This window comes from Melitaea cinxia, chromosome 21, assembly GCF_905220565.1.
Source record: "Melitaea cinxia chromosome 21, ilMelCinx1.1, whole genome shotgun sequence".
NCBI lineage: Eukaryota > Metazoa > Arthropoda > Insecta > Lepidoptera > Nymphalidae > Melitaea > Melitaea cinxia.
In genome coordinates this window covers 523,959-550,919 of record NC_059414.1, presented here as the reverse complement: position 1 = coordinate 550,919, position 26,961 = coordinate 523,959, and the positions used below count along the sequence as shown (strand labels likewise).

At 37.8% G+C, this 26,961-nt stretch overlaps 1 protein-coding gene and 2 long non-coding RNA genes across 3 annotated transcripts; all 3 read right to left on the bottom strand.

Moving 5' to 3' along the window:
• Positions 1-244: 244 nt before the first annotated feature.
• On the bottom strand, positions 245-1,672 carry LOC123664186 (myb-like protein F). The gene has a single exon (XM_045598783.1). The coding sequence runs from the start codon at positions 1,670-1,672 to the stop codon at positions 245-247; it is 1,428 nt and encodes a 475-aa protein (XP_045454739.1).
• Positions 1,673-7,257: 5,585 nt separating this feature from the next.
• On the bottom strand, positions 7,258-8,635 carry LOC123664037. The gene is made up of 2 exons (XR_006744750.1): positions 8,301-8,635; positions 7,258-8,163 (listed from the first exon to the last, which is right to left on the bottom strand). It is a non-coding gene; the product is annotated as an uncharacterized LOC123664037 (long non-coding RNA).
• A 32-nt stretch (positions 8,636-8,667) lies between these two features.
• On the bottom strand, positions 8,668-16,766 carry LOC123664038. The gene is made up of 3 exons (XR_006744752.1): positions 16,170-16,766; positions 15,871-16,019; positions 8,668-9,058 (listed from the first exon to the last, which is right to left on the bottom strand). It is a non-coding gene; the product is annotated as an uncharacterized LOC123664038 (long non-coding RNA).
• Between the last annotated feature and the right edge of the window lie 10,195 nt (positions 16,767-26,961).

Here is a 26,961-nt window from a genome sequence, read left to right as displayed (position 1 = left end):
AAAATGTATAAACGACATATTACAAAAATTTTCATTCATAAAATAAAAGCATTATATAGTACTTGATTATTTTGGGCATTGTGAAAATATACGAAGAGTAAAACAATTTTGTTATAATTTCTCCTCGTTGATAATTCAATTAAAATGATTTTGCATTATCAAGTAAACTTAGATAAGTTATCCTACGTCTACTGAAGTCTAGCCCACGTACATGCACTTTGCATAGAGCTTCATTATGAACAAATCAAACATTGAAATAGTCTGCATTATTCTTTAATATTGCATTGCTAACTAAATCTCGATGCTGGTTGTAGTCTGTATCTGATCCTTTATGCCGTTTTTTGTCAGCTATTTTCTTGTCAAACTTATGACTTGCCATATTTTCTGCTTTATTGATTTCGTTTTGATTCTTTCCTAAAGCTGCTGTCGCTTGCGAACGAAGAAGGGCTTCTGATCCACCAAAACGGACCTTTGAATCACCTTTTTCTTCATTATTAATACTGCTGTTTTTATCGTCATAAAATTCATTATGTTCTTGATATTCGTCTTTGTGATAAACATTACGGAATCCTTTCTTTTTCTCGCCTTTATTGGCGTTGTCTTTGATAGAATATTTTCCCACTTTGTTATGGTCTTCTGATCCAAACCTGTTTAAAAATGCATCAGCAAAATCTTTAAAGCCTTTATAATTTTGTTCATTTTGCTTATAGTCCCCTTTGTAGTTATGTTCATTGTTGTTACCATTTTCGCTTTTTTCTGATTCATGATTGCTCTTATAGCCCTTTTTATTGATTGATTCTTTCAAAGTATCGTGATTTGTATCATCAGTATCCGTGTATTCTGGATAATAGTCATCAAGTCGCCTTTTACGTTTTGAAGAATCATAGATATCTTGAAAAGGTTTTTCATGATCTAATTCCTTCTCCCATGAAATTCCCTTAAAATTTAATGGATCATCGTCATTGGTTTTGTCGAAATAATCGTTTAGAACGTATGAGAAGAACGGCTGGTCTCCGTAGACTGGATTATCTGTGGTGTATACGTTCGTATCTTTATAATCGGGTCCAGAATAAACATGGCTGTTAGGAATATCGTCCACATTTTCATGGACTGGTATAACTTTTTCACCAACATCTATGAAACGTTTATCTTTTGCCTTTTCATATTCTATGTCATACTTCATCGGTTCATAATCGTAAAGACTGTGGTAGAGGTACGGCCAGCCGTCGTAGTTCCTGGAATCAGTTCTGACATCTTCATCGTCGGTATGATAATTATGATTCATGTCGTAAATTGGTTCATAATTACTCGCAGCCTGGTTGAGATTATCGGATCTTTTCGATTTACCTTCTTTTAACTTTGTATCACTCAAAGTTTTATTGTAATAGTTGTTGTCGCTACACTGTGTGCATTTGTCTTTAAGTTTCTTTGCGTCCCATTTCAATGGACTGTCGAAACGGTTTCCTGTCTTCCTTACTGATTTTTCTATTCCTCCGTTATAGAACGTTGAAAACTTAGGCGGTTCGTTATTAACTTGAGTGTAAACGTAACCAGTTTTCGTGGGTCGTGTGTTTGATGATCTTGTGTTACGCGTCATATAAAAATGTTGGACTGTTTGCATTTCGAAGCTCGCGCGAGATATAAAACAAAGTAATACAAATATACGTCTCATCGCGGCGTCAGCTAACGCTCACGCTGTTTACTTTGTACTGGAAATTGACACGACATTGATGTTTATTTTAACTGTTTATAATACACCGCTGCAGCGGTCATTGTTTTAAGACAATAGATCTGTTAGCAGTCAAATTATTAAGAAATGTCCGGTGTGTCGGGTCAATGAACAGGCAGTTCAGATATACGTTTAGTTGCATATATAGCTAATATAATTTTACAGGGGCTACACGTGTTCATTACAATTGTTTCCAAGTATAAAATTTTGGTCACAATGTTTTGTTCGTTCACGCATCCATACTCAATTAGTCAGAATAATCCAGTTATTTAGATAGTCTTATTACAATTAACGATTTGTTTCACAAAATTCTTAAGAAATCTAAGTTTAACTTTACAATCGTTCTAAACTTCAGAATAAACATTTGCAACAATAGCCGCAGTTTTCAGTGATATTTACTTAATCTTTTTGTAGTTTGTCAACTTTTCTCATTACAAAGAATGCATAAAATTCATTTACGTATCTATCCAAATAAATAAAATTGGAGTGTCTGTTTGTATAATTAAAATAACCGCTTTTTACTAAACGCATATGGATGTGTACACGGTACTCGTACATGTACCAAAATAACATTTTTTACGATTTTTGTCTGTCTGTCTGTTTGTTTCGGCTAATCTCTGAAACGGCTGGACCGATTTTGACGGGACTTTCACTGGCAGATAGCTGATGTAATAAGGAGTAGCTTAGGCTACTTTTATTTTAGAAATTATTTGTTTTTTAACTCTGCGAAGTGAACAATAAATTTTGTGTTAGATTCTACGCGGACGAAGTCGCGGGTACAGCTAGTTATTAATATAATAGATTTGGCAAGCGACCAGATAGTTTAGTCGAATATTAATTTAAGTATTATTTTTTTGTTTCAGTCTGCGTTTCTCTTTCTGTTTCTCAAAAGGTCGCCAAATTAGAATATCGACGTGTCAGCTGATATAAGCAGTTAATTATCGGCGGCAACCTTCGATTCGGTCCGGTACTTTATTATTATTATGTAGCGATTTTCGTAAGAGATTCCATTGTCTGTTCTACGTCTGTCCTACATCAATGGACAATACACTTGTTGGGAAACACGGGGATTTTAAATATTACAAGCAATGTATATTAAAATGTTAGTTTGCAAATTTTGTTAGTCAGAGAAATTAAATCTTAGTTATGTTACTTCTAAACGGATTATGGATGTGTTCTAAATCTCGAGTTTTATAACATCACTCACTCTATCATTCGCTTAGGCAATACGCCTGCAGTCGCTGTTGGAAACATTACCCTAAGTTCGCGCTAAATAAATACCGTTTATCCGTAATTTTAACAATTAAAATGTTACAGTTGGTATGCGAAGTGTTTGCTTATGAAATAATTATCAAAATGAGATGACCAAAATTATTATTTTTGGGTACTTCCCTCTTACCAACAGTACGTATAATAAAAATGGATGATGTAAAAAATTGTTTTTAGAGTACGAATGTATTTAAGTAAAATTATTAAAATAAAACACAACATTCGGTTTGACTATTTATTTCACAAATAAAAAATTAACTAATACAAAAATATTTATTTATATATAGATATATCAACAGAATGTCACAGATAACACGAGTTAGTGTTGGCAACGTTCATTTTTATTTATTCGAACTTAAAACATTATTTTAGGTCTATCCGCGAATATAAAATACATTTATCCAAGATTCTCTTAGATATGTACAAATAAATTTATTTACAGAATTAATGAGAATTATAGTCTTAAAATAATACTTGTTTTTTTTTTATATTAAAAATATTCTTATGACCCATTGAATATTGATGACAAAATGGCAGATTGCAGACATGCAAAAAAACTTTTCTTTTCGAAGTATTAGCTAATATTAAAAAGATTATTTAGCACAATAATTTATTAAGTATAAAAAATAAAGGAATATGAACAAAATTTTCACAGATAATAATAATAATACAAAAATGCAAGAAAATATATTATATATATATATATATATATATAAATTCTCTTATATAACAACTCTACCTAAATTAAACGGTTATTACATACGCAAGAAAAGGTAAACGCGGATAGACCTTGAAATTGCTTATTGTTACATTTATGCAGGAGTACGAAAATCGACTCATATTAGAGATAAGGTCCCATTTCACGTGATAGACTCTCTTAACAACACTAAAACTTTAGACTTTATTTACTTATTAAATATGACTTGTTATTTATTTATACCTAAATACACATTAAAAATGATAATTTAAAATTTTGGTACAGAACAAAATAGCTTGTATTATATTCATCATAAGCGGCCGGACGTCACTAGTTTTTTTTTTTTTTTAATGGCTGTGATGTGCTCAATGCGTTTCGATATCGATTAACAATTTTTTTTTCTAATTTTTTTCGATCAAAATGGACGGTTGAACAAACAAACAGTTGTAATAATTTAATTTTAAAATATTACCGCGAACGCTAGTTAACTGAAATATCTACATGAAATCGATTCGATACGTCGGTCATTCCTGACATTTAATAAATATGAATACGGCGTCGCTAAAGAGCTGATAAACTTGCGTAGTTTGATAAAATTATTATAAAGAATTATTACAAGCGAGTGGCATTAAATTGAACCACACATACATCATATTAACACATTATTAATATACACAAAAATCAGTCAAATAGAAACAGTAGTTAAGGCACAAAATAGGGTTTACATCGATATGGTTACGATGGTCTTATGATCCTAAACGACTGCTTTTATTTTAACTGATTTCATTTCTATATAAATTAGAAATGGCATGCAGTATTTCTTGTTTAGCTTGTGACACTGGCTCGTATATGCCATTGTAATATTCCAAAGTTATAATGGCATACACGAGCTTGATATGATCTTAGAATAGATCCATTTCTAATCGTAAAACGGTACCGTTAGCACTAGAACTACCAGAGCGTTCAAGATGTTTGAACCTTTAATAATATATTAAATAAAATATATATTGGTTTTATTTTATTTATCAACGTCCAGGAAGGGTTTTTTTCTATATTATAATATAGCCGAAACCTGTTTAGCGGCTAGTTTTAATCTTAGACAAGAAACAAGTAATGATTTAAATTGATATATCGCAAAAGTAATTGTATATTGATGTTATGTATCTACCAGTTTACAGTCTGATGGTTTGATTGCTTTTTAATAACTGCACGCGCATTTATATTTAGATGCAGATTAAAGTTATGTTTTGTAATATAAGATAATAAAGTTAAGATAAAATTGACAGACATTGGAGGGAGAAATTAAAACACAAATAAATGTTTCAACATTTTGTATAAATGCCTTGAATAAAATCCATATTTTTGTAGATTTTTGACAAAAATTTTCTTTTTTTTTTAAATATAAATATAGGTTTAATCGTTTTTAATCCTGTAAGATATAGAATGACGATTCTTAACGTAACTAAACCACAAACAACGGAATCACAACATTTTAAAGACACGTACATAGTTTTGTGACATTTTTTTTCCCTATTCATTATCGAAAGAAAACCTTTTGATAAATTTTGTGGAAAATGTAAACAATAAAAAATCTTTATATGTGATAATTCAATGATAAGTAATCTATTGTATCATTGATTCATTGATTTGTCACTTTTGAAGTGAAACATCTTTAGACGTATGAGGGTAAAAATTTTACGGATGAAACGGTAACGTTTTTGTCAGACTTAAAAATTACTTTGCCAAAGACGTTTCACTTCTGACGTGTATACTTTGTACGTAACTTTTTTATCACTCACCGAATTATCATTAAGACCTGGTCGAAACACGAATATACTAGAATTGTCAGAAATAAACTATTTCTTAAGTTATTGACTGCTTTATACACATTCTTGACTGTTATGATGTTAGTATGTAATGTATGCAGATTTGGTGTTCTTAACACAACAATATTGTTTACATTTTGCACAAAACTTAATTGCAATACATTTCATATTAAAATTAAATTACGAATTGTTTTGGTCACACAATCAAACATACACATAACAATCCATTTTAATACTTTTGTACAAAAAAAAATTACATCAAAATATTAAAAAAAAAAAAAAATTTCAACCGCATTTACAAATAGTATTAAAATGGATCATCAAGACATAAGTTTATATTAATTACGCTAGCGAGTGAAGCCGGGGCCCGCGACTAGACTGCACCGCGGAGAGCGGCGACCTCCCACGATTATTACGATTCGCTAATATTTGGTATTACAATACTAACATAACATACACTTTTAATTAGTTCCGAAAAAAAAAAAAACTTACTGGTCAGTAGGAGTGACAAAAAAAATCTTACTGCTCCATAGCAGACATGGCTAATTCACACTTGTTTTATTTATAAGGGGTCAATGTTCAATTAATATCGAGAAGCTTCATAGAAACTGAAAGTTTGATACGCTTCAGCCTGTAATATCCCACTGCTGGGCATAGGCATCTTCCCCCGTGTAAGAGAAGGATCAGAGCTTAATCCACCACGCTGCTCCAATGCATTTAACCTTAGGAACAGACGGATATATTCCCTACTATGAGTAACGATCACTATCAGGTGTACATGATAACCACCGGGACCGACGGCTTAACGTGCTCTCCGAGGCACGGTGGGGAGACCCACAAGGACTGCACAAACACCCAGACCACGGCAAACACCTGTATGGCCAATACAAATGTTTGTCATGTGCGGGAATCGAACCTGCAACCGTCAGCGCAACAGGTACAATCCATGGCTGTGACCGTTGCGCCAACGCGGCGTCACGTTTGATAGATAGACGAAAGTTTGATACTTTTTATTAACATCTATACCTACAAAGAGATCATCTTAAGATGAATACGTTTCCTCCCTTGTTAGTGATACAGAACCACAGACCACCGAGCTCTCTCCGCTACGAATTAGAGAAAAAAAACCTATTAACTCGCCTAAACCTAAACAAAATCGTTATAGTAATATTCGAGCAGGATGTTTACAAATAATACACCATTCTTACTTCAGACTTAGACCAGTTTTCTTATTAAAAATATTATGTCGCTTCCACTGACCAGTATTGTCATAATTTCGGAACATTTTTTCATACGCAAAAAACACATTAAAATTATTATTTATTTACAATTTTATCATAAAATTATTCGTTACTTATATTCAAACAGATTTCACTTTAATTTTGACTTTAAAAAACGTCAAAAAACAACATTTACGACAATCACAATAAGTTAAGTATTATTTCGAAGTCAGTATCACGTTTAAAAATTTCAAAAAAATAAAAATCACTCGACTACGTTAATTTTGGATATTCATACAAACAATATATTAACTTAATAAAAAGTTTACTAAAATTTCGTATCAAGGTTAGTTCTCGGTAGATATCAAAATAGTGATTACTTAAAATTCTGGCAAAATTAAGTAAATAACAACCAATAAAACTTTAGTTCAATCGATTGAATACGCTTCAAAATAAAGTTGCAAGGTACCACTCTAACAAACATACATACATTTCAAGTTAAATAAAACCTTTTAATAAATAAATCATACAATATATTTATCTCTTGTAAATACGTCATTTTTAGCGATTTATATTAAATATAAATAAATTTGTAATTATAGTAAACTGAAACGTGTCCCCTATGTAATGATTACATGCATATTACTCGTAAAACTTTTGTTTTTTATATTACACATATTGTATAAATTAAATTAACCAATTATGTGTCTATCCGTATATGTGTGGAAAAATAAACAAATTAAAACATTGAGCCTCAAATTATTACCGCTAGATGGCGTTGTAAAACAAAATATTAAGACCACAATTTTTTATAAAACTATTCTAACATGAGAAATGTTTGCGGGACCTTTTAAATTGAAGTAACACTACAGTTTTTGAGTTAAATAGTAATAATTGACGAAAGTATACGGAATAAAAAAATCATAGTAGAGATACATTCATATAAGTCAGAAAATCCAACAAACTTCAATAACAAGCTATGTAGCTTAATAATTAATTTTATTTTAACATCTAAAGCACGCCATCTATCGGTCAAAAAGCAAAACAAAAACAAGGAAATATTTGACCTATAATAATCGGTCCGACTCTGCTGACCGGACTACGTATCTATCTTTGATATTTATTGCAATTTTTTTAATCTGTGACACTAGTACACAGATTATAAGTAACATATCAAAATTTGCAACATTACCTTTTCTACCACATAACGGCAATTTTTTTCTCTTTTGTACATTAATAATACCAGATGTAAATGGAAATTCTTATTTCTACGTTTTAAATCTCACTTCTTATTATACTGGGCACTTATCAATATCTTCAAGTTTACAACTTAATCCTTCTGAAAGAATTAAAAGTAATTAATTTACTTTATTTTTTGCAATAAGCATTTTGTTATCAATAATAAAACCAAAGTAATAATACCTATAATACGGTCACCAACCCGCCTGCCTAGCGTGGTGACTATGGGCAAAACACATGAGTTCACGTTATTTTTGGCGTAAACTTGTGGAGGCCTATGTCCAGTAGTGGACTGTATAGGCTGTAATGATGAATAATACCTTGGGTACAGGCCTGTACGCTTTGCCTTTTGACAGGGTACACCCGGGTACATCTTACTTGGTTAATTTAATTAGGGCTATTGGGTCAAGGCAAGGCTGGCACGGATAGTGTCCACAGCCAGTCACGCAAAATAGGCGTATAAAGACGTCGAGTTGCGGAAAACAGCCCGTGCCTAACAACAACAACAACATTGGGTGGAGGCATGATTGATAGAACTGGTATGAAAGAAAACATTGTAGACACAGGCTCCGACCACAATATCGTGGGTTTAGAATCAAAAAAAAAAAAAAAAAAAAAAACACCACCTTGGAGGATATTGCAATATCTACTGTTTTAGAAACAAATGAACTCTTCTACTTTTAAAAAAAAAACAACATTGGGTCACGGCCTAAAGGATAATATATATAAGAACCCAAGTAATTACTTTAAATTAATTCCCACGTTCTTTCAAGAGATAGCGCCACAGTCTAAATTAACAAATTTTTACTTTCTGTACATTAAAATGTTTCTGTTGCAAATATTGATATATTTATATAGTACATCTTGATCAGATACGTTTGGAGCAGCGCCGGTCCGAGCGGGCCCGCGAACCACTCGATTTAACTAATTCATAGAATTTTAAAAGTTTTACATTAATTAAAAAAATATCTATCGTTTGAAGTTATTTAACTTCACGTATATCGTAAATAATATATTTGAGAGCATCTTATTTATAATTATTTAGCGAACGCCGCTCAGGCGTTGACTCGGTGTCGATCTGAAATTTTTAACAATATTTATTATTTATTATGTTGAATCAAACATAAAATATATATTTATATGATATTTTTGCCATATTATAGTAGGGTTTTTAATAAGAGTATGGAGCAAATTTCGTCATGTTTGCCATTAGCTTATCCTGACGCGGTCATTACAGAACACAATATTTTTTTTATAATATAATATTCAAAAAACAGGTAATCGAAGTATTTACTTATTGACATAATTGAATTCCAGAAATTGAAGTTTTGTGAATATTTGGATCATAATAACCTACGGATTTTAATTGAATTTGTAATAAATTGAGCAAATGATCAGACAGCTCCATCTGACGAAAATTTGTTAGAACTGCAAGGACGTTTGTAACATTGAGTTGAGATTGACTGGACCGATTTTTATGAAATTTTGTGTGCATATTGGGTAGGTCTGAGAATCAGCCAACATCTATTTTTCATACCTCTAAATTACAGGGGGGGGGTTAATAATGTGAATGGTACAAAACAACGTTTGTTGAGTTAGCTAGTATATATACAGGGTTACTTGTAAAACACCAGCATCCTTGCAGGACAAGATAGCTAACATTATGTACAACAACATTTGTTCTACGACTTTTGACATAACTCAATACATTAATTAAAAATGATTTTTTAAGCTTTTACTGTACTGTCCTAACATTTGTAAGTCTATGTTTCATTGATTAATTCATTATCGAAAGGACGACGCGACGCTCGCGCGCGCATGCATTGCTTATAATAATAATAAATAACACTTTCTCTGCCCGATAATTCTAGTTAATAAAATAATTCAAGTTAATAATATAAATTGCTTGGTGGGTTTGTAGGCAGTATCACAGTATGTATGTCGCAGTGACTTAGGTAAATGTGTATGTAGATTAGCTATCTGAATTCTGAACATCCAAAATATGTGAAAATTATTAACTTAGCTAATTATTATTCTTTACCGTTTACTAAAGTTTAATTAAACCAAAGTAATATTAAATATTGGTAGCTGGGTATTATTCACTTTTCTTTATTTAAAAATAAAAAAATAATTGACAATAAAATAATATTTACAAACTAAATTTCTATTACCTCTACATCGCGCACATAGCGTTCAAAATAGTCACCATCACGACCAACACACAGACCACACCTAAAAATCAGCTGTTCACTAACACGTGCCAACACTTCCGAATTCGTTTTCATTTGATAATAATCATCCTCACCATTTCCGTGTATTCGACATTACGATAGCGGTACGCCATGGTTATAAAATTACTTTAGTACAGATACAATACATCGATCGATACGAGTAAAATAAATACGAGTGGCACACAAAATCATATGACGCGGGCGCATCAAAGTCGCCGCACCGACCAGTGTTGCAAAAGTGTAAAATAAAAAATCGGTATTTTTGGCTCCGAAAAATCGGTAGAAATCGGTAGATTTTTACTCGGAGTAAAACAAAAGTATTTTAAGTCAATAATGCGTTTATTTATTTAAATTCGTTCCGTTAAATTAAATCAAATTATTTATTTGCATGAATATAGTTAATATATAAGGTGTTATTAGTTAGAATGTCTCATATAATCTACCTTGTAGTGTGTCGACCCGGGTAGCGTACCTTGTACTTAAACTCACTGACAGGTACTCCCTGAAAGTGATACAGGTATATGCGCCGACCTCGGCACACTCTGACGATGATGTCGAAGCCTTGTATGAAGACATTGCAAGGGCCATACATGGCACTACTTCGACCTTCTACAGCGTTGTTATGGGAGACTTCAACGCTAAAGTGGGAGTACAAGGCCGCGACGGATCGAGCATCGGACCACACGGATTGGGGCACAGGAATCACAGGGGGCAGACGCTTGTCAACTTCCCCGAATCGGAGGGGCTCTTCTTGATGAACTCATTTTTTGAGAAGAAGCCCCAAAGGAGGTGGACATGGCAAAGCCCCGATACTGTGACGAGGAACGAGATAGATTTCATCATAGCGGATAAAAGGCATGTATTCAGAGATGTCTCAGTGGTTAACAGGTTTAACACCGGCAGCGACCACCGGCTAGTACGGGGCACTCTGAATATATGTCTCCGAAAGGAGCGGACCCGCTTGATGAAATCTACTCTCCGACCTACGCTGCCCCAAATACTATGTGGCTCCGAGCAGTTCCAATTGGAACTCCAAAACCGATTCGATTCGCTGGAAACTACTAGCAACGTGGACGAGATAACCGACAACGTGGTGAAGACGGTGTGTACACTGGGTCGCAGGCACTTTCCACCAACAAAACCAACGAAGCAGTCCAAACTGTCTCCCGAAGCCTTGGATCTGATGCGGCAGAGGCGCGAGCTGCCGGCTGCTTCGCCAGAACAGAGGGCTCTTTCCAAGAGGATAAGGAAACTCATTCGCCGAGACCTCCGCTGCTCAAATACGAGAGAGGTTACTAGTCTGATTGAGCAGAATAGGGGGTCCAAGGTTTTCCAAAGACCATTGGGGAGAAGCCTTCTTGCGAAGCTTAAAACAGCAGATGGCAGAACCGTCTGCTCTCGCCCTCAGGTCCGAGAAGAGGTTGAGAATTTTTATGGACAGCTGTACTCGTCGAGCGCACGCAAGCCTGCGACATGGGACACCGAAGATCCACGGGCACCACTGTTACGCCATTATTCGGAGTGTATCCCGGACTTCGAAGAGGATGAGATTGGTGCAGCGCTCGGGCAGCTTAAAAACGGCAGGGCCCCGGGGGATGACGGAGTTACCACTGAACTCCTTAAAGCCGCAGGGCGACCAGTCCTGAAAGCCTTGGCAAGACTATTTAACGCCGTCATCCACCGAGGTACCACGCCGGAGGCGTGGTCCAGGAGTGTGGTGGTGCTGTTCTTTAAGAGAGGCGATAAGTCTCTGTTAAAGAATTACAGACCGATCTCACTTCTGAGCCACGTCTATAAGCTGTTTTCGAGGGTTGTTACGAATCGTCTCGCTAGAAGATTCGACGAATTCCAACCCCCGGAGCAGGCTGGGTTTCGAAATGGCTACAGCACCGTGGACCACATCCATACTGTTCGGCAGATTATTCAAAAGACGGAAGAATATAATCAACAGCTGTGTATGGCATTTGTGGACTACGAGAAAGCCTTCGACTCTGTCGAGACCTGGGCTGTCCTGGACTCTCTGCTGAGATGTCATATCGACTGGCGATATATCGATGTACTGAAATCTATGTACGACGCGGCGACGATGACCGTTCATGTCAATGACCAAAGAACAAGACCTATTTCCCTCCGGCGCGGGGTAAGACAGGGGGATGTAATATCACCGAAACTGTTTACCACTGCGCTAGAGGATATTTTTAAGACCTTACATTGGGGGGAACGAGGCATCAACGTCAACGGTGAATTCATCTCTCACCTTCGTTTCGCCGACGATATTGTCATCTTTGCGGAGACGCTGGATGAGTTAGGCCAAATGCTGGCCGGCCTAAACGAGTCCTCCCGACGTGTCGGTCTCTGTATGAACTTGGATAAGACGAAAGTCATGTTTAACAACCAAGTCATACCGATACCGGTATCGGTCGATGGTACCCTTCTCGAAGTTGTTCAGGATTATATTTACCTAGGCCATACTATCCAACTGGGCCGCAACAACTTCGAGAGGGAGGCCGATAGGAGGATTCGGTTGGGCTGGGCGGCGTTTGGCAGGCTTCGTCGAGTCTTCACTTGGAAGATTCCGCAATGCTTGAACACAAAAGTCTTCGAACAATGCGTCCTGCCTGTGTTAACATACGCAGCCGAGACGTGGACACTGACGAAGGGACTGGTCCACAAGTTTAGGGTCGCTCAACGTGCAATGGAACGGGCTATGCTTGGGGTTTCTCTTAAAGATAGGATTAGAAATGAGACTATCCGCGAGAGAACGAAAGTAACCGACATAGCCCACAGAATTAGCAAGTTGAAGTGGCAGTGGGCTGGTCATTTGTGTCGCAGGACCGATGGCCGTTGGAGTAGACGGGTCCTAGAGTGGAGACCGCGTCTTGGCAAACGCAGTGTGGGACGTCCTCCGGCCCGTTGGACCGACGATATATGTAAGATTGCCGGTGTCGGCTGGATGAGGATTGCGGAAGACCGGGATGTGTGGCGCGAACTTGGGGAGGCTTATGTCCAGCAGTGATGATATAATCTACCTTAAACAGCGTGCAAATTTTTGTTCCATTTATAATTATAATTTTTTTACATTACAGAAAAAGAAAGTACTCAAAAGCGTATACGTTTTATCACTAAGAAACATTAATTATAGAAGTAGTTCATACAAGCATCATAAATACAAACAAATCAAAGATAATAATTGCATAATTTCATTCTTCGCAGCAACCGCTAAATTGCTAATAATTAAATAGATTATTAGTATTCCCGTCTTCCCGTGAGTGCAACAGAATAGCACATTGCCGTGAAAGAAGTATAAATTAGCGATGAATTCGCTTAACACTTCAAAAAAATTTCGCAACTACATTTAATTTGTTAAATGCGAATTGAATCTTCCCATGTCAATAATGAATCCGAATACTAATCCTAATCCATCGATATAATCCAAAAATAATCCATCACTAGTCCTATACCTAATTCAAGAAACAAACCCGAAGAAAGTTATCTTCAGGGATTTTCCCTTGTATACTCACCAGACAATAATAAACTTTATTATATGACGTGTTAGTACAATTTGTTTTAACACACCGTGGATTTGAACGGTCATATTCGACGTGGTGGGAAGAATTTCGGGAAGTCCCCGTGCATTGATTTTGTGTTACCGTTTTCTTTTAGTGTTACCGTATTAAGAATATTATTTTACCTTTTTTTTTAGAAAATTATTTTACATTAGTTGAAAATTCAAAAATTCGGTAGATAGCACTGTTAAATCGGTATATCGGTAGACAAGGGCCAAAATCGGTAGATCTACCGATAAATCGGTAGCTTTTGCAACGCTGGCACCGACTGCTTCGGCTAGCGAAATAGTTCAAGTTCAAGGGCGCTAGCGCCGCTCCGGCCCTTCCTTCCCCCCTCACATTCACGCCCGCAAGTAGTAAAAGGCCTTCTACACGGTCGGGATCGACCGCCGACCGTCGTGTCCTTGGTCGGGTCAACCAATTTTTGTATTCATTCTACACGGTCGGTGGTTGACTCAACTTGTCAGTTCTTATCTGGTATTTGAAGCGATGGTTCCTTGCATTTTTAACCGACTTCCAAAAAAGGAGGAGGTTCTCAATTCGACTGTATTTTTTTATGTATGTTACCTCTGAACTTTTGACTGGGTGGAGCAATTTCGACAAATTTTCTTTTGATCGAAAGGTGGTTTGTGTCATTTGGTCCCATTTAAATTTATTTGAGATCTAACAACTACTTTTCGAGTTATATCTAATAATGCGTTTTTACTTGACGCTTTTTTCGTCGACCTACGTTGTATTATACCACATAACTTTCTACTGGATGTACCGATTTTGATAATTCTTTTTTTGTTGGAAAGGGGATATCCCTAGGAATACCTATAAGGAAACCAGGATCTGATGATGGGATCCTAGAGAAATCGAGGGAAACTCTCGAAAATTTGCAATAACTTTTTACTGGGTGTACCGATTTTGATAATTTTTAATTTAATCGAAAGCTGATGTTTATCATGGGGTCACATATAAATTATATCGAGATCTGATAACTAGTTTTTGAGTAATCATTGATACCGCGTAGTTACTTGACTATTTTTTCGTCGATCTACGTTGTATTACTCGTCGTAATTGAAGTCGTTTTTTTTTTTCGTTTGCGAGCAAACACAATTATAAAGCAACAGAAGGTGGGTTTGGCAATAACTTTTTTATGCTAAAGTGAAGTGAAGTTTTTTGGTTCTTTTCTTTGTATAAATCGGATCCAATGTCCCAAAGACATGGCAAATCAATATATAAAGATATAAATTCGGTCAGAACCTCTCGTTCGTGGCGTTCGTTTTGCGAATCCATTGCAATACATGATGACATGCGCCCGTGACCATAGATAATACACTGAAACTAGCTACCCGTGACGACTGACAAGCGCAGACTGAAGCGCTCGCGTCGGCCGACAGCGTTCCACACGGTCGGGACATGGTCGGGACGGACCACGAACGTAGCCTGTCGCGAGAGATGCGCTCGCGACCAAGGCCGTTGACATCAACCAAATATTGGTCGGGTCAACCGTTTTCCACACTGTCCATTTTTATATCAACCCGACCAAGGACACGATGTTCGGCGGTTGATCCCGACCGTGTAGAAGGCCTTTAACTGTTTACCTAATATTTGGGATGCGCGTAGAGTTTATAACATTCAAACGGGAAATTAAATTAATATTTTTTTTTTGTATGAAAGTAAAATCTAACAAAATATCAAAAGTCGTAGAACAAATGTTGTTACTTATGATGTTAGCTATCTTGTCCTGCAAGGATGCTGGTGTTTTACAAATAACCCTGTATATGTGTGTGTGGGTTTTAAGCATTTGTTTAAGAAAGGTGTTTTACGTTTGAATGCCTTTAGGCATATATAGCCTATAGGTAGACATTTCGAGGTAGGATCCGTAATATGCTCGCAATGGTCCTTGTGTTGCAGAAATCCATAGGCTACAGTAATCGCTCACCATCAGCAGGTCCGTACCCATATTTGCCATTATAGTGGTTCAAAAAAAAAAAAAAAACTATGAGGAACCGCGAACGTGTGTGTGTGTGTGTTTGATTGATAGATGTCTGATTTATATGTGAATTGAAATTTAGTTTTTTTTAAATTAAGTAAGTGAATGTCACCTAGCTCCATACAACAGAGTGGCACCCAGAGCCCCTAGCTGCCGCCCAGGGTCCACCAGCTCGTGCGCGGCGTCACGCGTCCGCGGCGGCGTTGGCGAGCGAGCCGTCCCACGCCGCCTCCTTGTGCAGCGCCGCCTGGCGCTTCTTCTCTGAAACGGGAACTTCGTATCACGGCTCTAGCGTGACCATCGAGGCCTCGGCTACCGTTCCGTTCAATTGTATTGATACATTTTATGAGCCGCACGCCCAGAGCCGTGCAGGTCTCTCTGTGTGTACGTGTGAGTGAGTGTGTGGCTCACCCCTCGCAATGGTGATGAGGCGCCTCTCCTCGGCGCGCTCCTGCCGCGCCGTGCTGAGCCGTGCTGAGCCGTGCAGGTCTCTCTGTGTGTACGTGTGAGTGAGTGTGTGGCTCACCCCTCGCAATGGTGATGAGGCGCCTCTCCTCGGCGCGCTCCTGCCGCGCCGTGCTGAGCCGTGCTGAGCCGTGCAGGTCTCTCTGTGTGTACGTGTGAGTGAGTGTGTGGCTCACCCCTCGCAATGGTGATGAGGCGCCTCTCCTCGGCGCGCTCCTGCCGCGCCGTGCTGAGCCGTGCAGGTCTCTCTGTGTGTACGTGTGAGTGAGTGTGTGGCTCACCCCTCGCAATGGTGATGAGGCGCCTCTCCTCGGCGCGCTCCTGCCGCGCCGTGCTGAGCCGTGCAGGTCTCTCTGTGTGTACGTGTGAGTGAGTGTGTGGCTCACCCCTCGCAATGGTGATGAGGCGCCTCTCCTCGGCGCGCTCCTGCCGCGCCGTGCTGAGCCGTGCAGGTCTCTCTGTGTGTACGTGTGAGTGAGTGTGTGGCTCACCCCTCGCAATGGTGATGAGGCGCCTCTCCTCGGCGCGCTCCTGCCGCGCCGTGCTGAGCCGCACGCCCAGCGCGCCCGACACGAGCCGCCGCGCCAGAGCCGTGCAGGTTTCCGGCCGTTGTCTGCAATCGCATTATTCAAGACCTCATTAAACCTCATTAGACCTCATTTAGACTGTATCTGCCTTTATATATATATATATATATATATATATATATATATATATATATGACGCCGCGTTGGCGCAACGGTTACAGCCATGGATTGTACCTGTTGCGCTGACGGTTGCGGGTTCGATCCCCGCACATGACAAACATTTGTATTGGCCATACAGGTGTTTGCCGTGGTCTGGGTGTTTGTGCAGTCCTTGTGGGTCTCCCCACCGTGCCTCGGAGAGCACGTTCAGCTGTAGGTCACGGTTGTTATCATGTACACCTGATAGCGATCATTACTCATAGTAGGGAATATATCCGCCGACTCGCATTGGAGCAGCGTGGTGGATTAAGCTCTGATCCTTCTCCTACATGGGGAAAGAGGCCTATGCCTAGATATAAATACTAGCTGAGCCTGCGGCTACGCTCGCGTTGAAATCAGTGTGTCACAAAGTTTTCTCAGCAAACTTCCAGTGAAACTCTCATCAAAATCGGCTTAACCGTTCCGTAAACCTTCCTCTTGAAACCCTCTCTCCATTGGTGAAACCGCACGAAAAACCGTTCAGTAGATTTTGAGGGAATCGATCACATACATTTTTGGGGACTTTGTTTTATAATACACTAACTGTTGGCCGCGACTACGTCCGCATGAATCGCGCGTCGCGTCGAACAAAATGGTTCCTTGAATTCATCAGAACATAGGACTTTCATACAAACTTCCAACCCCCGTTTTATCCCCTTAGGGGTCGAGTTTCATAAAATACGTTCCTAACGGATATCTACGCCCTATAAAAAACCACCTTGCCAAATTTCAAGTTTGTAGCTGTTAGTTTCGGAGATTTCGTGATGAGTGAGTCAACCTACCATCCCCCGTTTTAACCCCAAAAGGGAGTTGATTCCTAAAGATACATTATTTGGACACCTCCTCACCATCCATAGAGCATACATTTTAAATTTCAAGTCTCTTACTTCAAAAAGATAGGACTTTCATACAAACTTCCAACCCCGTTTTACCCCCTTAAGGGTCGAGTTTCGTAAAATTCGTTCTTAGCGGATGTTTACGCCCTATAAGGAACCTACCTGTCAAATTTCAAGTTTGTAGCTGTTATAGTTTCGGAGATTTCGTGATGAGTGATTCAACCTACTATCCCCGTTTCAACCCCAAAAGGGAGGTGATTTCTAAAGATACATTATTTGGACACCTCCTCACTACCTATAGAGCATACATTTTAAATTTCAAGTCTCTTACTTCAAAAACATAGGAGTTTCATAGTTATATTCTTAGTGATCGAGTTTCGTAAAATCCGTTCTTAACAGATGTCTACGTCCTACAAAGAGCAACACGGAGGGGAGTAGCCATGTACATTGTACAGGCGTTCCCCTCTGTCAAGGTATAAGGCCAAATGGCCATATTCGTACAATAAAACTAGTTGCAGCCGCACTGATCACTGGACTAAATCTAGTTGCGCGATTGAATCAACGTCCTTCAAAAAATGCCAAATTGTTTTGTTTTTTGCTTCAAAAAAAGATCTGCCACGTCAAATTTACTAAAACATGGCGTTACCTTTCATATGTAAGTATTTTTTAATCACATTATTACTTGTATACTACTTTTAAACCTTTTTTAAACTTAAAAATTACAAATATTATCGGTCGTGTTGACTCGATTTGTTTACCAACATAGGCCGCTCGCCCTCATACAATATGCGGATCGGTCAAGCGACTGATCGGAGTCTATTTCCGAGAAGTCACTGTCGCCGAGCGATAGTGTTGTTACCGGTTTGTTTGTTGATAGTTATCGATAAAAACGGCAAAGGCAAAAGAGGTGACAGACATTTTTGAGATCTTGATTTATTTATAATATAATATTGCTAGCTTTTTTTAATAAACATAGTTATATAATAAAATTGCATTAAATTAAATATAATACGCGTATTACGAGTATTAATACATTTTACTAGAATTACTTAATGTGAACTTCGACCATAATGTTTTATATAAAAATTTGGCAGGTTTTCTGGAAATCCAAATTTAAGGGATACATGGAAAAAAATTGTAATAACAGACAGACCTGGACGCCCACAAAAAATAGTGTAATTTGTTCAGATCATATCAATACCACTAACTTTCAAGTGTTGGCGAACAATAGAAGGATTAGCCGAGGGCACCAAACCAACACTAACGTCACACTGTTTTTGTCCCGTAAGTTTTTTTTTTGCCTCATGTACAAGGTAATCAAGATATGGTTCACCTTTGTCATAGTAGTGAAACGAAACTTAGATTTGTCAACTTTGAAAATTAACAATGTTAAATCCATCCTTTCAGAGTCATCAACAAATCATTCAATCTAGCAGATGACAGGCTATCTTATGATGCCATTAGTGCTACGCTCCCTATTCCTGATTCGTTGACATCACAGTGTACATCATCAACTCCTCAAAATGTGGGTTAATTTTAAATCGTTTATTGTAGACTGGCATTGTTTGGCACAACAACGTTGCACCAAACGTATTGTGAAATAATTATAATAGTTAGACATATGCTGTCGCGACACTTTTTAACCGACTTCCAAAAAGGGAGGAGGGTCTCAATTCGAGTGTATTTTTTATGTATGTTACTTCAGAACTTTTGACTGGGTGGACCAATTTTGATAATTTTTAATTTAATAGAAAGCTGATGTTTATCATGTGGTTGTGCTTAAATTTCATCGAGATCTGATAACATCTTTTTGAGTAACCTTTGATAACGCGTATATATTACACATATTGTATTACTTGTCGATGTAATTGAAGTCAGTTTTTTTTTTCGTTTGCGAGCAAATACAATTATAGTAGATAATGATGTATTCTACAAAGTCTTACTACATTTTGTATTTCTATTATCATTAGTTTTTGCAGCGCACGCAATGTAAGGAATTTTTTAGGATATTTTTTTATCCCTTGGGTTACATTATTGGAGTTTTAGTAAAGATCCCTAATATTTTTAAAAATATATTATAACCTATGTCGCTCAAGGATAGTGTAGCTTCTCAACGATGAAATAATTTTTTGAATCGGTCCAATAGTTTCGGAGCCTATTCAATGCTAACAAACAAACAATCAAATCTTTACTCTTTATAATCGTTTATTTTACATGAAGATGTTTGATTTGTAGTATATAATAAATTAAGTCTATTTTTATAATAATATCTTACCTTTGTATCACTTTAAAAACATTATTTCCCTAACCGAGTAGTTGAATTTATCGATAATGCATATCGACAGTTGTTACAACCACGTCTGTTAGCAACTTTTCAGTGTAGTTGCGGCGTGTCATTATACTGTTTTGGAAGTGTGAAGAAAAGGGAGGATCCTCCAACCAGACGGGTGTTGTGTCTGGCGGGCTACTGCGCCCCTGAAGGTTGTTGTCGGGATCTTGTATATATACTTAATCACTTCGAAAACTCTAAGAGCGCGATGTAGAATACGTCAGTTTTTCTCTAATTACGTAGTTTCGTAGTCGTTCGTATTTCGCGTGATAGATGTCGCCACACTGTAATGACATAGAATGTATCTATGTGTGTGTGAAAAATGTAAGTGTGATTTTAATTTAGTATGTGTGAGTTTCGTAGTGATAGACGATTATTTTTGTGTGGGAATTAGATAAAGTGTGCATGTGTGTAATTTCCCCCCGCAAAAAATGACAGACTGTTTTGTATCGGTAACAAACGCAATGGCCACTCCCCTCCGTGTTGCTCTATGACGTCCTATAAGGAGCCTACCTGCCAATTTTCAAGTTTGCAGGTGTTATAGTTTCGGAGATTTCGTAAAGGGTGACCTTTCGCTTTTATATATATTATAGATAATAGATAGATAGATTATCGAATGATATAATAATAAAAGCAAACTGCAATAGTAGTAGACTATAAATTAGACACTGTAGCCATTATACATAGACTATACATATTTTTTTAACGTTACGGACGTTTCTTGCTGGCTAGGGTACTCCTCCGCAACGCCCCATAAGAAACTTCATTCCGAAAATTACCTACGATTCAATCTGAACCGTTTAGTCCATCCAGCTTTGAACTAAGGACTCCTTCGTGTACCGGACAGAAGAAAATAGTATTGGAAGTCTTAATGGCTCCAAGTTATTTAATTTCTCGTCAGTGGCGTAGCGTAGTGGGGGCGGGGGGGGCGGCCCGCCCCGGGCGGCACTTTTTAGGGGGCGGCAAAATTGAACAACACTTAAATAATAAAAACAATTAGTAAATACTAGCGGCCCGGTACGTGCTTCGCTACGTATAAAGTGAAATAATAAAAAAAATTACATCAAATTCATTTATTAATACAAAAAAAAAATAAATAAATTAATTGCTAGGCTATTTTAAAACTTAATCCAAAACATTTGGATAAACAGTATTTTTTGTTTTTCCATTTTGAGAAGCAATAGTCGAAGACTTTTTCGTAGTCCACAAATGCCATACACAGCGGCTGATTATATTCTTCTGTCTTTTGTATAATCTACCGAACAGTATGGTTGTGGTCTACAGTGCTGTAGTCATTTCGAAACCCCGCTGCTCCGGTAGTTGGAATTCGTCGAGTCTTCTGGCGACGATTCGTAACAACACTCGAAAACAGCTTATAGATATGGCTCAGAAGTGAGATCGATGTGTAATTCTTTGACAGAGACTTGTCACCTCTCTTAAAGAACAGCACCAAACACACTACTGGACCACACCTCTGGCGTGGTACCTCGGTGGGTGACGGCGTGGAGTCTCGCCAAGACTTTTAGGGCAGGTCGCCCTGTGGCTTTAAGTAGCTCAGTCGTAACTACGTTATCCCTATTCTGCTCAATCAGAGTAGCAATCTCTCTCGTATTTGAGCAGTGGAGGTCTTGGCGTACAAGTTTTCGTATCTTCTTGGAAAGTGCCCTCTGTTCTGGCGAAGCTGCTTGAGCAGTGAGCAACTCGCGCCTCCGCCACATTAGATCCAAGGCTTCGGAAGAGAGTTGGACTGCTTTGTTGACTTCCTCGGCGGAAAGTGCCTACGACCTAGTGTACACACCGTCTTCACCACGTTGTCGGTCATCTCTTCCACGTTGTCAGTAGTTTCCAGCGAATCGAATCGGTTTTGAAGTTCCCATTGAAACTGCTCGGAGCCACATAGTAATTGGGGCAGCGTGCGTCGGAGAGTAGATTTCACTAAGCGGGCCCGCTCTTTTCGGAGGTATATATTTAAAGTGCTCCGCAATAGCCAGTGGTTACTGCCAGTGTTAAACCAATTAACCAAGGAGACATCTCTAAATATATGCCTTTTATCCGCTATGATGAATCTATCTCGTTCCTCATCATAGTGTTGGGGCTTTGCCATGTACACCGCCTTTGGGGCTTCTTCTCAAAAAATTGAATTCATCAAGAAGAGCCCCTCTGACTCGTAGTAGTTGACGAGCATCTGCCTCCTGCGATTCCTGTGCCCCTACCCGTGTGGTCCGATCCTCGATTCGTCGCGGTCTTGTATTCCCACTTTAGCGTTGAATTCTCCCATAACAACGTTGTAGAAGGCCGAAGTAGTCCCATGCATGGCCCTAGTAATATCGTCATACAAGGCTTCGACTTCATTGTCAGATTGTGCTGAGGTCGGCGCATAGAGCTGTATCACTTCTAGGGAGTACCTGTCAGTGAGTTTAAGTACAAGGTACGCTACCCGGGTCGACACATTGCTGACTTCCACAACGTTGTTAGTGAGAGTCTTGTGGACCAGAAAATCGACGCCACCTTGGGAAAGCCCATCACCTTCACGGAAGCAGAACAAGTGCCCGGAGTCCAGGATCATCGTGTCTTCGCCCTCTCTTCAAACTTCAGACAACCCCAGTATACTTCACTTAAGTTTAAGTTTAAGACTCGATTTTACTTCCAGTTCGGTAAGGTTGTGGTCCAGCCGTAACATGCCTCCATTATACGTAACCGGTACGTAGTACCTGTAGTTTTGAGTGGCAGCCTCCCGTATCCCGGTGATCCTCAGCACTCTCCGCCTCACCGTTACCGCGGCCGCTGCTGTATCCGGCAATAGTGGGGCTACCGAGAACTGAGGGCCTAAAATTCTACCGCGAACTCATGAGGGTTTTTGCCCATAGTCACTACGCTGGGCAGGCGGGTTAGTGACCGCAGGGCTAGCTTTGTCGCACCGACGACGCTGCTGCTCGTCTTCGGTTGTGTATTTAAAAAGCTAGCTGTAGGTAGTGTTGCCCAAATGCAAGAACAAGACGAGACTTAGCCAGTCTTGGTCTTGGTCTTGCGCCAATACACCTGGTCTTGGTCTTGGTCTTGGTCTTGCGCTCCCAGTCTTGGTCTTGGTCTTGGTCTTGCAGCAAGAGTCTTGCAAGTCTTGCAATTACCTATTAGTCTATTACTATTTATTAAAGTTTACTTTAAATCTTAGAAAAACGTATTAGAATTGGAACATTGTGAGCTTGAATTAACATAGCCATAGTAAAGATCAAGCAGATTAATAAATAACTGAAGATTTGATAAGAAATTCGAAAAATCAACTGACCTATATGTCGTTTTCCATGGAAGTAACTGTTTCTTAATAAACATTTATGATTTATAAGCTTACATTTGCTAAAACATGTAAAAAAACAAATTAATTACAATAACTTGACTGTATTTTAAAGAACAATACTTATCTGTCTAGAAAGAGATTGAACCCTCAACTTATAAGAAATTTAATAAAAGAGTTTTACGATTTATCATTTATTTGAATAAAAAATAAAATACAACACAAATCAACAGCTTTATCATTAGGTTATGATACTTTATATCAATTTTTTTGACCAAGAACTAATACAAAGTAACCATCTGGCTGACTCATCACTTAACCTATTTCTATGTTTTCTAATTACTAATGATGCTTTAGAAAATAACCTCTCAGCAGGTACTGAAGTTGCAGGTATTGAGAGAAAATCACGGGCCATTTTCGATAAAATCGGATACTCTGTCTCATGCGTCCTCCACCAATCTAAAATGTCTTCCGAGCTGGCAGTTCTTGGTTTTCTCAGGTACGTTTTTAAAAAAATTATGAATCGTGTACCATCTTCTAATATATAGTAATAAGCTATTTGTCGGCTAACAAAAGACGTGCTTGATCCCGTAGTTCCTTCAAAATCGTGTCGGGGTTGGTCATCGTATAGATTGTAGTGGCTAATACCCCGAAACTCTGACGTCGCCAGCAGTCTTGAGAAAATTTCCGCGGTCACTAAAAAGAAAAGTTTCTGATTTAATCTCGCCGTGTTCGACCACTGTCGCACAAGTTTACGAGTTTTCTGCTCAGTAGGTATCCTTTATAACAGCACTGAAATTTCAGAACATTTCACTAACAAGCACAAATATTATTTATCCTCCAACTCGTCTATCACTAAGCCTTGAAGACAAGATCCAGATGACGTCGAGGGACATTCATAGAGTTTATCAAAGTCTATTACGTCTTCATCTTCATCACATACTTTATTTTCTTTTTCTGGTAATTCCAGAGATTTGTTCAGTGAGTGTAGACTTTTATATTCTTCATAAAGTTCATTGAACTTGCGCAGACTTTCTGTTTTAAGTTGCTTCCCCCACATTGTCAGGTCAAAAGTCTGAGCCTTATGCCTTGGGTCTAAAATTAAAGAAGTACAAGTGCTCGAAGCACAGCTAAATTGGAAATGACTGGAATTAAAATAATTCCTTTATTTATAGTACGTTTCCTTGCTTTCTACCGCGCCGCCTCGCCACGTGCCGGCTCTATGAAAAGGATGCCGCCGCAAATCAAACAATGCCGCGTGCGGCGTACAAACACACACTAAATATTACCTACTTGTACAGACGCGACGCGTGAATAAAATATATGTAAAGAATTAGTGCCAATCACTATTCTTTACATATAAGTGAATGTTTTGACGTACATCTATACTAATATTATAAAGCTGAAGAGTTCGTTTGTATGTTTGATGACAGAAGTTTTAAAATACATAAATAAGTCCTGAACGTCACTATACCTCCAAAGTTACTATTCCTCGTGGACGAAGTCGCGGGCACAGCTAGTAAATACTTACTCTCATCATCTCTCTCAGAGATATTCGGGCTGGTAAGTAATACAAAACTCTTATCGCAGGCTTTTTATTTTATTAGTAGGTAAGTACCTACGCTTTTTATATTATTTTATTAGTTTTGTAGAATTTTTTTACACGTTTCAAGTATATTTAAAAGTGGCTTCAATATTTATTAAACGGGTGATATTTGAACACTTTTTGCTATTTTTTCTTGTAAAAACTTAAGAAATATAATGACTAAATGTACAATAATAGTACCTAAGTAATTAGTTTAAAACCATATAAGTAATCAATATTATAATATATACTTACTAGAATGAATTAATATGACATCTACTACCTATCCTTACCATTTTATCCTAATCATAATACTACTTGCGTGATCAGTATAATGTATTCATTTTCATTCTAAGCACTCTGAAACTTATTTATTCTTTGGAACACCTGTAGGTACTCTTAAAATTCGAAATTATTTTGCATGAGTATACCTACGGCGGCCTATGGCGGCAATCAAATAGTGTCAAATGTTATGATTTCGGCGTGGCGGCAACGATTGTTTTAGATTTCAAAAGAAGCCGCCGGCGCGTGTATCATAACCATGTACTTCCGAAAAGCGGCAAATTTTTTTGAGAAGTAAGTACAAAACCTTTGATGCCGCATTATCAAAGTGCCGATGGTTAAAACATAACTATGCATGCACTCAGTTTGATTTTAATAGATATTTTTTTATTCGCTATGTTTATGGTATTAGTCGTAATGCGCATAGGTCCAGTTTTTCATATTCTTTGATACAGTTTTTTGCGTCTCATAGAATTCCTAAGCGTACCTACCTATACACCGAACTGTTACCCCTAACTACTCAGTGAAATAGCGCTAAGTCCTAGCTGCAAGACGCAAGAGTCTTGCAGGCTATGTCTTGTTCTTGCTCAAGTCTTGCACGGTCAGTCTTGGTCTTGGTCTTGCTAAAAATACGCGGTCTTGTTCTTGGTCTTGGTCTTGCAAAAACGCAAGAACAAGACCAAGACTGCAAGACCAAGACTGAATTTGGGCAACACTAGCTGTAGGATGGCTATACCGCCATCGGTCGGCTTCACTAGTTCCACAGTGGTATTGGAACTTTGCTATTTCATATTATTAATTAGCTGACCCGGCAAACGTTGTTTTGCCAATAAACTATCTACTATAATATAAGTGTGCGGGGATTTACTTATACACGTTGTAGACAATGAAAGTATACTTTATTTAGTACACATAAAAATTAAAATAATACGTATAACAGTCACTACTACGATCGGTACACAAATAAAACCAAAAAAACAATGGCCGAAAACAGTATAGTGAGTAAGACAGGAGACCGGCTTTATTCTCATCCCCGTGATGTTTGCTGGATGAGAGGTGACAACGTAATGTAGACATCTAGCGGGGATAACTGATCGATTGATAGTTATCGATCGGCGAAGGCAGAAGATCAAATTGAATTAAGAAAAAAATCACAATTAAAGGAAATTATTAAAAATAATAAAAAATAAAAATTGCTATGGAAAAATAGGGCTTGATCGTAGAAAGGTTGAAAATTAAGAGTAATATAATTTTTTTTATTCTAAGTCATGACAAAATAAATATAAAAATCCTGCCAAAAAAAAAATAAAGTTTATAATTAACAAATAAAATATAGGGGTTGATCGTAGAAGGTTGAAAATTTAGGGTTGTATGTATTTTTTAATGATGTATCATAAAAAAAAAAAATAATTCATCTAAAAATAAAAAAAAAATAAAAAAATTTTGGGTGGACTACAGTTAACAATAACATTTAGGGGGATGAAAAATAGATGTTGTTCGATTCTCAGACCTACCCAATATGCACACAAAACTTCATGAGAATCGGTCTAGCCTTTCGGAGGAGTTTAACTACAAACACCGCGACACGAGAATTTTATATATTAGATTAATTTATTTATTTTACATGAAATAGTATGTCTTAATAATGATCACTAATCTAATAAAATCTAATAAGTACTATTAATTATT